Raw genomic sequence first — 17,203 nt, forward strand, 5'->3', positions numbered from 1 at the left:
CCACCTTGTTTACACATATTTCTGTTCATAGGCCTTGATTTCAAGTATAGAGTGAGGGCCTTATTATGACTTTGGTGGTGCGAGAGTGGGCCGTTGCTCCAGCGCCCTGCTCCCGCACAGTCAAAACCATAATTGGACCCCCTGCTGGATTCTGACTGAAATCTAGGTCAGGTGGTCCTGCGGCGGATGGCCCACAGCGGGGCCTGTTTAAAGTCTTATATGAAGGCCATTATAGGCACCTCATTGGGAACGCCATTGCTGGTTCCTGCAGAGAGTGGGTTGTCGAGTCCATGCCCTGCAGGAACTTGGGGTGCATGCAGACAGGGGCCACATCATGTGCTCCCTTGCGTGTATCCCCTGCCACAGAGGCGACTGGGGTCACTATAGGGCCTCCTTTGTTTCCTCTCCACCACACTTTTCATGGCGGGCTCACCACCATGAAAACCGTGGTGGAGAGAAAACTCGTAATATGCTTGTTGAGGCCGCAAAGACCAGCCACGTGTGTTGCGGCCTCACGAATGCCACAACACCGCTAGGAATCTCTGATCCCTGGCAGTTGCTGTGGTGCCAATGCGGTCCGACTGCCTAAGTCATGTAGGGGTAGTCGGACCACTGATATGGCTGTGCCGGCACTTTTACCGTGGCTACGGTGGTCCGATGGACTGCCGTAGTCATAAAAAGGCCCTTAGACTGCAAGGCCTGAGCAAGCAGGGGTTTGTATAGGGAACAAAATTCTGAGTAGTGCCATAATTTTTCCATCCCCTCCAGAGTTTACTAGCACAAACTAATGGAATTTATCAAGGAAAAGTTCCCCTAAAAAAGACAAATGCATGGGTAAATACCAATTCCCCATGTAGAACCTCATTCCAATGTAACAATTTCACACAATTGAGTACAGATATTTATTGGTTGTAGTAAATACCTCCTCTATTGTGCACAACTCGCAATCAGGACCTTAGTCGAGCCCAGTTAACTTCAAACTGTAAACAGCGCAATTCCACAAGAGAAACCTAATTTCTTTGTAAGAATCTCAGACTATTGAGAATAGATATTTATAGGTTGCAGCGAATGCCACCTCCAATCTGCATAATGTGAATTCAGGGACTTAGTCTAGCCAAGTGGTCTTCAAAGTGTGTGATGCACCTCTTTGGGGACCTTTGGTGCTATATCAAGGGGGTGCTATGTCCTGGGGAGGGCACACAAGTCCCACTACAAAGAAACATACAGAATGCTGGCTTGTTAATTCAAAAAACAATATTGGTTGAGTGTAAGCACAATTACCTGTAAAAAAGGCCCCAGAAAAGCTCATTTTAACCCACAATGCAAGTACGTTTATCACAGTCTTAGTGTGGGTTAAGCATGTTCTAGGCTTCTTTTTAAATGCAGTTGTGTGTGTTCCTAAGAAATTTCTCTTTTGCTCTCGCGAGATTGCTCCTGCTATAGGAGCAGGACTGAAGACATAACTGCCAAGATTCATAGGTCCATGCTTCTAAAGAGAAAGGTACCTCAACACACTGATCTTATTTTTTAAAGTATTAGCCTATATATGTCCTCATTGTCTCTAAAACACTATTGAACCTAAGCAGTGGCATGTAGCGCCCAACAAATCACCTAAAACAAATCGTAAAAACACGTATGTTCTTTCTCTTGCTGAGATGTTTATGAGGTTGTGCCTGTTTGTAGTTTATATTCCAGAGATGCTGCTTGAGGGAATTAGCCTGTAGCTTCCAGTGGTTCGAGGTTCATGTTTGATTATCTATTCTAACTCAGTTTTTTTCTTTGCCTTTTGGAACTTGTCCTAGGTTAGTAATGGTGTAAAAAAAGACAAAAAGTCCCAGAATACAAACAACACACCTACACCGGAGCACATAAAAACCTGGGAAACTAGTCAGTTCTTTGGAGAAATGTGGGAAAGCAAGGGCAAGTAAGGGAATAGGCAGTCTTTTGGAAGGTTAGTACAGCTATAGAAGAGTCAGTTAGTCAGTTACATGCTAGACTACTACCTCAGTACCACCAAAATTTCAGTCACATTGGTTTGTCGACAAGTAATGAGAGAAGCAGCTGAGACAAGGAAGAGGCAGAAAGGCCCCTATATATGGAACTCCAATGCCCCATGGAGGCACACATAAGATCCCCCTTGTAGTTACACATGTGTAAAAGGGTGGTCTCTGTCAACATCCTATTCACAGTGCATATGGAACCCAATACATGAGGACCTCACTTTCTAGAAATTCGCAAAACATGAGTATATCTTGGCATTGATTCTAATAGGTATGTATATGTGACTGATGTATGAGTGTGAATGATTGTCATATTGTAAGGATACTGGGGACAGTAATTGGCAGATTTTTTTAACCTATTGATGCAAGGGGAATTACGCTCTTAGGCATCAAAACTCTGATTAGAACCCTCTCCTGGTTTCTCTTCTATTAAAGGATTCATTTTTAGAAACCTTGGAGATTTTAAGCCCAATATTTTAAATTCCCACACTATCACCACCCTCAAAAAAGTATTCCATTTAATCATAGGCAGCCCATTTGTCACTAATCATTTCTGACTTATGAGACAGCCTATGATGAGGCATTACACCTAGGCTGATGTGCGAGGGCTTACCTAACTTTTTTTAAAATATATGTTCTACCATTTAATATGCATACACTAAACAGATGAGGTGCCCCTTACACTATGGATAATTTCCTTTGAACACCAATCACTTGGTTGCGATATCTATCAGACCTGATAAAATGCCACTCCTTCAAATCAGAATTTATGGGTGCAAGAAATGTCACTCTATCTGTCTCCACATTAGTGCTCAATTTCAACTGGACACTTTACTGAATATGACGAGAAAACCAAGATAACTACAGGGGCGGCGGAGGAGCGTTGCCCCACTGGCTCTGAGCCAGCAGGTGAAAAATAAAACAATTACCTAAATCGTTTTATTTTTTATTTGCCGACTCTAAACCAGCACGTTCAGGGAGGAGTGGGGATGAGGCATGGGAGGGGGAGGAGGAGTGCTATATGCACTCTAAGTGCACATACGTGTTTGTCCGGCCGTCTCAGGCTGACCAAAACAGACATGCGCACTTAGGTTTCTCCAGCTCGGCTGCATAGAACAGCTGGGCTGGAGGAACCCCCAGACTCCCTGGTCTGAACGGCGCATCTTTCCAGCACATTCAGACTGATCCACGTGGGAGGCTGGCCGCAGCTCAAGGTAAGTGGGTTTTTAATTTTTTATTTTTATTATTTTTATTATTTACCCCACAAGCGTGCTCCTCCTACCCCGCTCCCCCTCCACTTGCCCCACCACCTCTTCATTGTGTCAGCTGCACCTGGTAAACACCATGAATAGTAACATACATATGGTGCCCGATAAAATCTTAACCCCAGAACTGGAAGGAAAATCCCTTTGAACACATCTCCTCATCTTTTATTAAGAAGCATAAACATAGGACCTGTGGAGCCCCCAGCAAAGGGAAATAGGGAGGGTAAATTTAGGACTTTGGCATGGAAGATGGACTCAGAGTAATGATGATTTCTGGTCATGTCAGTACCTTCTCGTCCCTCTTCCTCATTCCAGTTCTTACAGTATAAGGCAGTACACAACCATATAGAAAAGCTGCCTCTAGAAAAAACCCTGAATTCTGCTATTAATACTATTTTAATGAAAATTAACAAACAAGCAAATACAATATACATTAACAGCACTCAATATGTGAGAACCATGATCTGATGAGAGACCTTCTACCACCCGTGAATGATACTTTGACTTAGGTGCGAGCAGAGAGTACCATGTAACTGCTTTGCACTTATTTTCCTGCAGGGGAGTGGCAATGCTTGTTGGCCAGGCACGGCCGACACAATGAAGAGATGGTGGAGCTGGTGCAGTGGTCTCGGGGGAGCACACGGGAGGTTAATAATAAAAATTAAAAACCCACTTACCAGGATCTGCGGCCGCCTCCTGTGTAGCGCCTCCAACTTCTCTTCCTAGTCCCAACATACACTGGGACAGACTCCCTGTGCAATCCCCATGCTGCTCTCATGTAAGAGCAGCATGGAGACTGGTCTAAGTGTGCTGGAAAGACGACCGCTCAGAAAAGAGAGTCCGTGGGTTTTCTCCAGCCTGGCTGTTCAATGCAGATGGGCAAGAGAAACCTAAGTGCGCATGTGTGTTTTGGTCGGCCTGAGACGGCCAGCCAAACACATATAGCACATATGTGCACCTAGAGAGCGCACATAGCACTCCTCCTCCCCCCCTCTCATAGCTCAGTCCTGCCCCTCCCTGAACGCGCTGGCTCAGAGCCGGCTAGTGAAAAATAAAATGATTTATGTAATTGTTTTATATTTCACCTGCTGGTTTGGAGCCAGTGGGGCAACGCTCCTCCGGCATTGCGGAGGAGCTGCCCCTGAGGTGTACTAGGGTGGGCAAAAGCTTTGTCTACGACCAGGGTTGTTGTAAGGACTCAAAAAAAGTAAGAAGGATGATGGGGTAGTGGGATTTAGTAGGAAAAAAGATGAACCAATTTATTGTTGTAAACTTTTCTCATAAATAGGCACCATATGATGGTATAATGATTGACCTACGCATGCTAAAAGTCCTAAAGACAATAGTCCTAGACAATTCACAATGGCATCAGGGTAAGGGAGATTACAAGAAGTGGTATCATGCCCTTATGATCATCCTCACTTAAAAGGTCAGGGGCTTATTTTACAAAAAAAAACCATTCACAAAAAAAAAGCATTTGTGTTTTTACGTTTTATAAATCTCTGGCATTTTTCAACACATTAAGGGGCGATTACGATGTCAATAGGAATGCTTTCTGAACGTTTTGTATTCTGGGAGTCCTACCGACCGATTACGATGTGTATGGATGCTTGCGGACTCGGTTCGGTTGGACTTCAATGTGACTTCAATGGGAGTCTGGTGCCGAACGAGAATACAGGCTCCCATTGGAAAAAGTGGTGGTTGGGGAAAACTTTGCACCCTGTGGCGGGCCCCCCATGGAGCCTGCCACACTGTGCTGGGTTGGGAAGGGGGTCCCTTGGGTACACCCACGGGCCCCATCCGCAGGCTACGGGCCCCCAAAGTCTGATTCCCACAGCTTTTTTGTCTCTGTCAAACCGATTCGGAACGGCTGTCCAAATCGGTCATCGTACTCGCTCATTTGTAAACCGTCTCCATTGGGATGCATGATTCTGCTCCGAATGACCCGGGATGCCTGAATCCTGTTTGGAACCGATTTGGACAGCCCAGATAACTACCTTGCATCGTACTCAGACGTTCTGAAAGGTGACCGATTCGGTAGGAAACAAGGGTTCTGAATCGGATTTTACAATACCAAATCCCATCCGGAGCCCCTCCTAACGACATCCTAATTGTAAATAAGCCTGAAAATGGCTATAAAAAGCAATATTTTTAAAAGACGTGCAACTTTCTAATTGTATTTTTAAAACTGGTTTTAGTAAACAAAAAAAGCGTTAAGTATTAAACTTGTTAGTGTGTATTTTGGGACATGTTTACAAGAACTTAAAGCTGCCGTACCATCACTTTTTTGACGTTACAGCAGCTTTTTTTATCGCCTTATTTACACGTTGCCACTAACTGCAGTTGGTGGCACTTTTCCGGTGTAAATATGAATTAAGATCGGCACGTCTGTTAGCGGGACTTATCGAAAATGAGATGCACGTAGGCATTCCTGTGAAAAAACTGCCACTAAGCGCACTACGCGGTATTTACTAGGAATTCTATGTATGGTACAAAAGCAAAAAAAACTGCAGCTAAGTCCTGTTAGAGGCAGTTTTTAAAGACCATAAAATAGCTGGTCTTAAAATTGGTGCAAACAATTGGGTCCATATATAAGATGTTTGGGTGCTGAACAGCGCTGCAAAAAATATTGCTGCGCTGCCCTGCGCCAAAACAAAAGGTCAGGAAAGCGCCCTATCAATAAGATAGGGCGCATTCCTGGGCCTCATTCATGAAAACTGTTGCATCGCTGCGACAAAACAGCATTGCAATGCTTTTCATTGGGCCCTCCTTGCGACACCATGGATGCGCCGTATTTGCTGTACCACATTCCATGTCGCAATCAATGACAGATACGTCTGGAATCTGTCAGCGCTAAAGTCACGCATTGCTGCAGTTGTGTCACAAGCATGATGCACCTCCAGCAACGCATGGAGCCAGCCTATCCCTATGACACTGCGTCACCCTTACGCCTGCCTTGAGGAAGCGTAAAGTTTTGACGCAGTGACGAATTGTCGCTGTTAAATCCGATAGATTTAATTGCGCCACTCCTACGAGTCTTTGTTGTGTGGGAACGCCGACCCTGCATACATCATACCTGACGCAGGTATAATGTGGCACAGGGCTTCACAAGGTCACGCATATGCCTAGATGCGTCACTTTGTAAATACGGAGCAACGTGGTGCAAAATTCACGCTGGAAGAACATCAAGAAAATGATGCACCAGTTTTTTTATACTGTTGGTAGGGGCTCAAGAATAAGCCCCCCTGTATTTTCCCCTATGTTGATGCACAATGGCTGCAATGTGCCAACGCAGGCACCCTTGCACCATGGTGCAAGGGTGACTGTGTTGCAGAGTTGATTGATGTTATGCAGGAAGCGACACCTACCTGCACAAAACCAGGGTATTTCCTCTTTCTCTGTGTGCTGCAGAATGCTGCACACATAGAAAAAGTGAGAAAAAGAGGATAAATTAAAACATTTATCCTCGTAGCGCCTCCCAAACATCACCCTTGGGTTGATATTAGATTCTGACGCATTTCAAAGGTTTACGGTTTCTCATAAACCTGGGAATGCTTCAGATTACATTGGTTTGGAATGGTAACAGCCACAGCAACACCCATTGAACGCCCCTTTCACACTGTTTAATGCATGAAAGGGGCACATATTTACGTAAAGTGGCTTTGCATGGCCTGCTAACATGCTGGGGCAGATTGCACGATTGGAATGTAAAACACATGACGTCACAGCGTTGGAAGAGTGCAGCTAGGGACTTATAAATGAGGCCCTTGGATAATGGAAGAACTCTAACAATTCATCCTTTGTAAGCTCAATGACGCTATGGACCTCCTGCCATTGCAGCTTGGAGCATCAAGGAGGCCACCACCCAAGATATGCATCACTCACCCAAACAACTGCTCCGTTCCCTTTGGGTGACAACTTGACCAGATCCCTTCTAAGTGCTGAACTAGGTACACTGGAACTTTAGCAACAGGAAGCTGGAAACCAGAAACTGCAGAAAACCACAGACTCTCTGGAGTGGTCTGTAACCATGGAAGAAGTAGAGATGCACAACAATTAACCGTAAATTATGTTATCTGTCGTCTGAGGAGTCACATCCGCACTGGACGGCCACATTGCAGTGGAGCCATTGTCACTGGGGGAGCGTTCAGGGAAAGTGTCAGGATTCTGTCTCTGAGTGCAATCCTCGCCGCCGCATGCAGCGCATTCCTCCTCTCTTGTATAACCTGCTCTAGATTGGAGGGGGCTTGTAGTTGTGGCGGGGAGGCATGCTACTCCTACGCCTTCCTCCCACTATGACTGGCTCTGTGAATGACAGCTTGTTGCGCAGACCCTTTATTCCCTGTCCGCACTGCCTGCCGACCAGTAGATTCCAGCCAGGTCCAGACCTGTTCAGAGGCATCAAACAATCGCGTGTTACCATATGAGACTACTCACAGCCGTGCCGGGAAAAGGAGGGAGTATTTGATGGCAGACTCTGCAAGGCATCACTTAACCACTAGAAACGACCCCCCTCTGCCTCTGCACCCCCGTGGCGTAGTCAGGGAAGAAAAGTACAGTGGCGTTATCCACTTTCACCTCCCCCAGCTTGTGTACCTCCCTCAGGACAGTGTCACGATCCCTGTCAGAGGCAGAAGAGAAAGGGACTAGGACCTGTACCTGGTGGCGGAAGGCTCACCGGCACTTGATGGGACCGTTCCAAAACAAAGAATGGGGAGAGTGCAATTGCTGTCAGTAGATCACGCAACCATGTCTCAGTATATGCCACTGCCTCAGCTCCTTCTGCTCCCTCAGGCACCACCTGCATGTTGTTCTGCCAGGTGCGGCCCTCCACATCGTCTGCTCTTCTTTCTAGTGACTTCACATATGCCATTAGCTGCTGTACCTTCAACGCTGCATTCCGTGTAATAGGGTGGACTTTGGCCTGTTCTTGCTCAATGTTGTGTACCTTGTCAGTCAGCTTGTGATGATCTGTATGCTGCAGGGTGAAGTCGACTGTCATTTTGTCAATATGACCCTCAAGGTAAGTGTGCGTTTGTTCTAGGGAGATACCTATTTTCTCCACTGCCACGAGTACAGAACCCAGTTTGGCATCCAGGTTGTCTGCTGTCACCTGCCCCGGCAGCCAGGGACCCCCAGCCACTCGGTCCACTGACATGGATGAGCTGCAGTTGTGGATGCTGCCCCTTGTGCAGGTGACCCATCATTGCGCCAGATGCCCAGGCACTATGTATGGCATGTGGTGCAGTGCAGTGTGGCCAGCTGGCCCCTCTCCTCCAGTCAGATGTATGTTAGTCAGGAATCTTTGTTCAGGCGGTACAGAGGGAAATCAATCAATCATTCAGGGACTTATATAGCTTGGCTACTCACCCGTAAGGGTCTCAAGTTGCTGGGGGAGGGGGGTTGCTGGTCAGATTGGGCGGAGTATCATTCGAAGAGCCAGGTCTTGAGGTCCTTCCTGAATTGGGTCAGCGACGCAGATTGCCTGAGGTGCAGGGGCAGGGTGTTCCAGGTCTTTGCAGACCACCAGGGAAGAGGGGCAGACAGGAGCCTGTGGGTGGAGGAGGAACTCGAAAAACTGACCCCCAAGTCAGAGGAACCAGCAGCAGCAGATGGGGACAGCAGCAGCAGCTACCAAATGGTGCTGTGCTGTGGGAAAAGTAAGTTCACAGAGGGATAGTCCCTCGTACACCCAAAAGCAAACTAACAGGCGGTGAGGAAAGGCAACACCACCCAGTTGCCTTTTCCGATCTAACAGTGGTAACCAGATTCTGTGTTTCCCAGTTCCCAGTGAGTAACGATGGAACAGCTGCATACCCAAGGGCCTGGGCCCGAACCGGCCCCCATGCCCCTGACTCCCGTTGCCACCAATGGCCGATATCAGTGACTTGAGCCATTTAGTGGAGTTCCCCACCAGTCTTGTGCAGTGCCCTCTGTGATGTAGGTCAGCTGCAATGCAGAGATTGCTCAGGGCACGGTGTGCAATAACCACAGGCGCTAGGCCTGGGCCCGACTCGACCCCAGGGCCTCCTCCGATCCACGTCCCACCTTCTCCTCACCTGAACATTGGCACCGGGGCTCTATCCACTACACTCTCTCCAAATCTGTGACTCAGCCAGCAAGCGCCTCTGCTAGGTGGTACAGCAGTTGCCGCCAAGCCCACTGGGAACCTCCCGATGCAGGTAATGCACTAGGGCCCCCTTAGACGTGAAGTTGCAGCGCTCCTGCCACATAAGTTGGGTGCAGCTCAGGGCAGTGCCACATCCTCCAGCCTGTGATGCAGAGAGGTGTGGCCCACCATTGGCAATCTCCTCTGTGCACCCCGGTGTGGCGGTGGCGTGTGTTATGCAATGCAGACCTCCCACCGTTGGTGCGCAGGAGCGCCTCTACCGTTCACAGCGCCAGGCGGTCCTCTTACACAGGCCAGCAACGTTTCTCCATGCAACCTGCCAGACTTCACCGCCAGGTAAGGGCGATTGCTGACGCCTCATTGTCTACCGCCACAGCCCAGAGGCGTGGGCCCGACACAGTCCACCTCCACTGTTAGGCCTCAGTGGCTCGACAGCACGGCCACCTCTCACTCTGGGTCTCAGACGCAGGCTCAGTGAAGCCTCCAGGCCCCGGAGACTGTCAGCGGTTCCAGGCATCAGCTGCCATAGTGTAGCTAGCATGGTGCTATGCAAAGTGCTGCATCACTGGTTTTCTGCGGCATTGAACCTCATTACATAAATGGAGCCTGAACCCCCATTTCCTCTTCCCCTGGGACTCTGGCTGGTCATCCAGGCTGTTGGAGGGTGTGGTGAGGTTGTTTACCTGTGCTGAACTTGGCCCTGGCTTCTCTATTCTGCATTCCATTGTTTTTATTTGCTTTTTATCATTGGAGGTGGATTTATAGGCTATTTTTGCCTCTAGAGGCAGGAAAGTGACGTTGGCCTGACTAATGTGCATTTTTTTGCCGCTTCTTGGCCTTTCGTCACTTTCTCTCGCTAGCGTCAAAACTATTATTGCCTTGACACTAGTGTTAGTGGCAGTTTTCGCCACGGCTAGCTGATACTATCACCATGTAGCGACGTATTGTACATACATCTTTAACAGGGCGATTGTTTTCGGTGATAGGCAGCGTTAAGAAAATAGCCACTAACTAACGCAAACACTGGTTAGCGGCAATTCTTGTAAATATACCCCTTTGTTTCCTGCTGGTGTTCTTATTCTAGCTTCAAAGCTCAAAAGTGCTTCTCATTTTCAGTTAGTTAAGCAGAAGAGAGTTTTAGTCCTCAGATAAGAGATTAATACATAACCTAGCCCGAAGCTAGTCACAATACTAAAGGGGGGGCTGCAAGTAGGGTTGAGGTTTACAAACATCTTGAGGAAAAGTTACACGCACATACAGTGTTAGAAAAATGCAAGCTGCAGTACTTTGGCAAAAGGTAACACCTCTCAACCTTGTGCCAAGGGAAACGGATTTCCCTTCTAAAAATAATGGGAGGGATCTGCCAACCCGCATCCACTCCGACATGTGCCCTGGATCTATGGGAAATTAAAATATTTAGTAGCCAAAGGAATATATTGATGTAGTTATTATTAACAACAAAAATGTTAAAAAATCGTATTACTCAATAAGTAAGATTTATTGAGCAGCAAAATGTATTCTTTAAAGATTCTAACAGATTCTAACATGCCCTTGCAAAAGGACAGAAACAGAGCTATAATGCCCCACAATGGTTAAAGTAATATATTAAGTTTGTCAAGTGGAAATGCTGATTTGACTGAAAGATTCTTCCCAATGAAATAAAAACAGTTACTATGAACACTGATAACAGACTAACATATCCAGATACAGACCATCATTGGGGAGATCTTCCATGTTCTGGTGTGGATTTCTTGATAAATATGAAGGAGTGGCTTTGAGTACAGTGGTAGCTCCAGATCAGCACAACTCACTAGCAAGAGAAAGAAACTCTGGCCACCAGGGGGTGCCATAAGACCAATAGGCTGCAGATATGACTGGCCAACTAGATGCATAGCTAACATTGGTGCAGCAGGTGCAGTGACACTAAAGCCAAAAGCCCTAGGGGCCCATTGAACCCTAATATTTGCAGTGTTTACTACCACAATTGCAGACAAAGAGGTAATTTTCCTTGCTTGCTCCATGGCATCCTTTATGTGTTACTGCAGCCAAAGAAGCTAAAGAACAGCTGCCAACTCTGAGTCAGGCTTCCATTAGGTGGAGGGGAAGGAAGGGGGAATGAGGAATTAACAATGTTAAACACATACAGGGGCCTGAAACTTTTAAAACTTATATAACTGGATATATTTGAAAAGGTTTTTATTTTAGCATAGAATAGAAGTGCTCCATGAAATACCAGCTTTAGGGGCCTTATTGCAATTTTGGCGGTCTGTGGAATGCCGTACCCATGGGCATGGTCCAAACGCTGCGAGCTTGGCGGTCTGACTTCTGTATTATGAGACGTGCAGATTGCATTTGGAAAGACCACAGCTGAACCGACAACACCGCCAGCACACCATAGACCGCCGGTGTCAAGCTCGGTTAAAAGCAAATAACATAGGGAGATACAGCGAAGTTTCACCGTTGTCCATATTATGAGTGGCTTTTCCACGAGCCGACCGCAACGGTGAGACAGCCAGCTTCAAGTTGGCGGAAACAAAGGATTTGGGGTGTGTACTCGCCCCTTTCCAGTGATTTTGGTTCAATGTGGGTCCCTTTCTTCAGGTCCCCCCTTCACACTGAGGATTATTACCTTGTTTGTGGCGATGTACATGAGTCCTTTTTGTACCATATACCCATTGCCTGGACGGCCCACATATGGGCCAGACTCCGGCAAAGTGTAGGTGGTATTTTTCCGCATGCATCATGCATATGTGTGCATCCGACACATATGCAGTCAAAATGCTCACACAATTATCGATACATATGGAAAAGTAATCACCACCGCTGCAAATTCTCTGCAGCCACAAGTCGTGAAACGCTGTAAACTCACAATACGTCGGTCTGAAGACCACTGTGGCTGCGTTCTCATGGCAGCTGCGGTGTTTGGGGAGTCGGACCGCCAAACTTTGAATCAGGCCATTAGTATTCAATCTAGAAGAGGGATACTGAGGTCATGTGTACCTTTTTAAATAAAATGTTAAGAATTATTTGATTCACATGATTCGTTATTTAGCCATAGTGTACACAACTTTGCAGCTGAGATTCCATGTCATTGCACTATTTTGTGGTGGCGCCATGTTGCATTTGTTTTTTCTTTCAACTGTTTCCAAACTCCAATTTTAGATTTGAGTGGTCATGTCTGATCACAGTAATGATGATACATCTGGATTACGACCAGTGATTGAACCACAGAGTGAGCTGATTTGAAACATGAATCATATGTATTATTTAAACTGCTTATGACAGGGTTGGGCACAATGGGCTAGAGAAATAAACTTGTAGAATTAATATTTTCACAGAGGGTATTGAGTAGTAGGTTAAAAAAAAGTAAGGAGGTATACTGATGACCTACTCACGGATGTTTGTGATCAATTAGATCACACATAACATCCTCTTTCTTTGCTTTTAAACTTTGCCCTGCGACCCCATTAATACATTTCTAGGTGTTCCTAGTAAGGAAAGAGATCCTAGAGGCAATTTTAAGTCCTACCACCTACTCACTTTCTTGCACTGTCCAAACAAAAAACCCCAGCTCTGCTATAACTTAGGTGTCGAAGCACACCTGGGAGGCACTTGGCGTCCCAGGTGGGAACCCAGTGATGAAGCATGCCACCAACTAGGTTGGTGGGTGACGGTTCTTTTCAAAAAGAAAATCTTTACCCTTCAATGCAGTAATTCGATTTTGGAATTGCTTCGTCTTTGTTTATATTGGTATACTGTTGACCACACATTCTTCTGACTAAGGAGAATGCACACTCTAGATGGGGAAAGGAATGGTGTACACTAATGGTCAATTTAGAGTGGGGTTAGGTTGGAAAATCATCCTCATTATCAAGGAAATTGCAGATGCAATGGTGGGTTCCACTCCACTGGAGAATGTGCCTGTTAAATGTTCCTCACAGTATGGATAGTATGTGGGAGAAAATATTTTGGCAGATTCAGCAATGTGAGAGAATTCTCCAATGGAAGACTTAAACCTTTCTTCATTATTTGTATGATTGTCCTTTGTCACTCAACTCTAAATTAGGCCTTAAGTTTGTCATGGTTTACAAGGACGAACTCCACAGGAGAAGGGAAGCAATGACATGAACCAGGAATAGCCCACATCCCATGGAATACATGCCAATTACAGTTAATTGCACTGATTGCGTATGAAAAAAACATAATATGAAAAGTCATATTTAAAAAAATTGAGGTATAAAGTAGAGGACAGATATTACTGTATAACATTCATCTTTATGGAATATACAAAACACAAGTAAAAAGTCAAATTTGTAACATCACAGTTGTGGTTGTATAGAGACGGACATCAAGTATTACCCTTAAATTTAACTGTGATACCTTCCTTATTCCTCGCCTGTTCCTTTACACTATGCTGCTTCTGCAATTTTACCATGGGTAGAATCCACCCACACTTCGTTTTACACACTTTCGTCTTACACAATTACTTACACCCCTCATTACTCAAACCCAACTCCTAAGGATAATATAACCTTAATCCCACCCTGGCCCACACCCCAATAATGACACTAACCCATACCTCAACCCTAACCATAAAAATGTTCTGTACATCTTATCTCAAACCATCTCTAATCCAACTCATAAAGTCAAACTAATCGAAGGCTTATCCTTTCCAAAACTCTTAGTCCAATCCTAACCGGTATACCTACACTCACACTAAAGCACATATCGTATATTACATAGACCCTCACACCACCTTACTCCATCTAGATGGAATGAGGTTTTCGTACAGAACATTTTGCACACATTTATATCAGACAACATTTCTGTGAACAATATTGTTACATACAACACAAACCTAATGTTAAACGTCTCCCAATCACCATTCCTTTCCCATCTTTGAGCAAGTCCTTTTCACAACTTTTTTCAACTTTTTGATGTATTCTTTATTGTGGAGGGCTGTTCTACTTCTCTACTAAACAACACATCCATTACTTTTTGATCTTAGAAAATGTGCATTGACATACCAGAAATATTTCTTTGAAGCCGCTGAAAAGCTCCCTGACAACTTTTCTCATCTGAGGCACCAGCTTGAATATTCGAAGAGGCCTCAGGCATCGTAGCAACATCAACAGCTGAACTCCAGATTTAGCAGGAACATTATGTGGCATCCAACACAAAAAAATTAAACTTACCTGGTAAAACAAAAAAAAAGAATGTTTTGTGGCTGAATTAGTTTTCTCATTAATATTGTCACATTTCACGATTATTTCCTATATGATCAATTCATTTGCAGACAGTAAATAGAGTGCATTAATTTCCCTAATCTGTAGCCCTTAAAACAAGGGAAGTGTGTGATATTTGTGCCATTTGCTTTTGAATAGTCATGCAAAATTCTTTCTAATATTCTGTGAAATTATCCAAAATTATGTGAAATGCAAAACTAGCAATTGCGCTAAAAATTGTAGCGCAAAAAACGCAAATGCCTGCTCCTGTAAGGCTTGTTTGCATTGTTCCCATGCTCCCTTGCGCTACAATGTTTTGCAGCATAATTAATTAATTTTGGGAATTTCGGCATTGAACATCACAAGCAATTCATGAAATTACAGGACATTACGTGTTGCAACACAAATTTTGCCCGAATCGACTCAAAACCTTTCTATTTAGTCGTGCACACAATTTTTGCATTATTATATTTTTATATATACATTTAGTCAGTAAATGCCTTTAAAATAAATGTATACGAAACAGTATACAAAACAGTGATAAATGGAATGCTTGAATTAACCTCATCCACTGGTAATTACTCGGGCCGAATGTGGCACAGACGTTCCATTAAGAGATGGACACAGACAATTCTCAGATTAAGTAGCAAAAACTGGGTTGTTGGGAGGAGAGTGGATCTTGAGAAAAAAACAATATATCGCTTATCTAATATTTTATTGTGGGATCATTATAGTGATGTAAGCAGTGGAGTGTAGAAGTCATTGGGGCCACATCCATTGAATACATGGTGCTTTAATGATTTTACGGCTGAAGGTAGATGTGAGATTGAGTGGGAGGGGATTCCAGTAGAGTGATATCAGAAGGGGAATTATGGAGACGTGGTGTTTGAGTGTAGATGGAGACTGGCTTTGCAACGCCGGGCATGTGGTATGCCTGTCAGTACTGATATTAGCAGATCAAGTGCTTGTGTCATCATCAGGTATTAGTTAGCCAGGCTCTTGGTACACCTATAATCCATATTTTAGATGTACCATGAGCCTGGCGAACTGATATCTGCATGAAACTTAAACTATGGAAGTTAAAGGGCACAGATAGAACATGTAAGACTTTTTAAAAGGATCCCAAGAGAAGTGGAGGGGAATCTCTTGGGTTGATCCATGTGATGTAATTGATTTGCCTTGAGTTTAATAAGGAGTAGGATCTGTTGTGCAGTTTATCACAAACAAGTGACTGGAGCTGATGGCCTGCAAATGTAATAAATCAAGGGAGGGACAAGGAGCAGCTTGATTAGGTCCAGCACATTTGCACCTACATGAACAAAGTAACCAGAAAGGAGGATGCTGCTCCGCAGTCGGGACTGGAGAGTTGACCAGAGGGATCCGGGAGGATCGGAATGATTAGACCTAAATGTCCTCACACACCCAGAGGGATGTCATTCTTCATCATAGGGTTGCTCCTCGATGGGCCGGCGCTGCAATGCCTGATGGGAACCTCAGTGTGGGCTCTTTGTTTGATATCTACTGCTCTTAGCCGTAAAGATGAGTGCAAGTGAGGATTACCAAAGAGAATTTTAATGAAGTGATCCCCTTGACACAGTAAAAACAAGGAAGCTGTATCAGGAAATAATGTACCTCAACAGCTTTAACATGAGTGATGTAGGGTCAACATGTTTCATGCCTGGATGCCCAGCAGCGTCTATGACATTTCATCAGGAGCCGATGCATGTACCTACCCTACAACCCTTACAAATGCAAACAATGCCATTCCACATCTCTGACCCACCTACAACTACCTGAAAGCCCTAGAGGTAGCATCTAGGGAATGCACTGCAGACTCTTAATTGAGGTTATGCGGACATACTCCAGAGACAACAATCATATGCTGCACTAGGGAGTGATGCTGTGTGACCTGCACTAAAGCATTCTTTCCATGCACAACGAGATTTCAGGAAACACACTTGACACCTTTGTGTGCTGGACAATAGCGTCTTCACAGATCTATTGGTGGTGTTCAGGTAGGTTTCCACAATAAAGTTATGTGTCTTTTTTTACATTAACTCAGATAAGTCACTGGAACCCCTGTTAGCTACATTGGTTGGAAATAACTACTACAAAGAACACAAACGACCAGAGCAACTCCACATAAAGGATGCAGTGCACTGAAATAGAGGGCAAACTTACAAGGTATATAAATATGTCCATGACTCCTCCAAAATCTCGAATGACCGCCGTTGGAGTGAAAAATAAGCCATCTGCCATGATCTTGAGGTTTAGCTCAATGCTCATGAAAATTACAAACACAAATTCTGCAATCTGTAATCAGAATGATATGTTAATCTTGTTAGTGACATGATGTATAATGATACCAGTCTGATCTGCTAAGGATTCAGTTGTGAGTGACTACCTGTAAGGTTGGCGTATGCATTACTCTTCGAAAAGGAGATTCAAACATCATGGAAATGCAGGAGCAGATCGTCACGACAATCATGACCCAGTCAAGATAAGTCACCAGCCCCAGCAAATCACTGTGAAGGAAAACATAACAATGTCTTTAGCAAAATCAGCAAAGGTACAGTTTTTACT

General features: G+C 44.9%; 1 protein-coding gene across 1 annotated transcript in view; it reads right to left on the reverse strand.

The window, feature by feature from the left end:
• The window catches only part of NALCN (sodium leak channel, non-selective), a 2,843,734-nt gene that overhangs the window by 252,118 nt on the left and 2,574,413 nt on the right, over positions 1-17,203 (reverse strand). Inside the window, exons 26-28 of the mRNA XM_085622267.1 lie at positions 17,025-17,145; positions 16,802-16,933; positions 14,423-14,590 (exon numbers count right to left, since the gene is read on the reverse strand). Of these exons, the coding sequence (XP_085478393.1) occupies positions 14,423-14,590; positions 16,802-16,933; positions 17,025-17,145 (421 nt within the window). The remainder of the gene's footprint in view (positions 1-14,422; positions 14,591-16,801; positions 16,934-17,024; positions 17,146-17,203) is intronic.

Source organism: Triturus cristatus, chromosome 8 (genome assembly GCF_964204655.1).
Source record: "Triturus cristatus chromosome 8, aTriCri1.1, whole genome shotgun sequence".
NCBI lineage: Eukaryota > Metazoa > Chordata > Amphibia > Caudata > Salamandridae > Triturus > Triturus cristatus.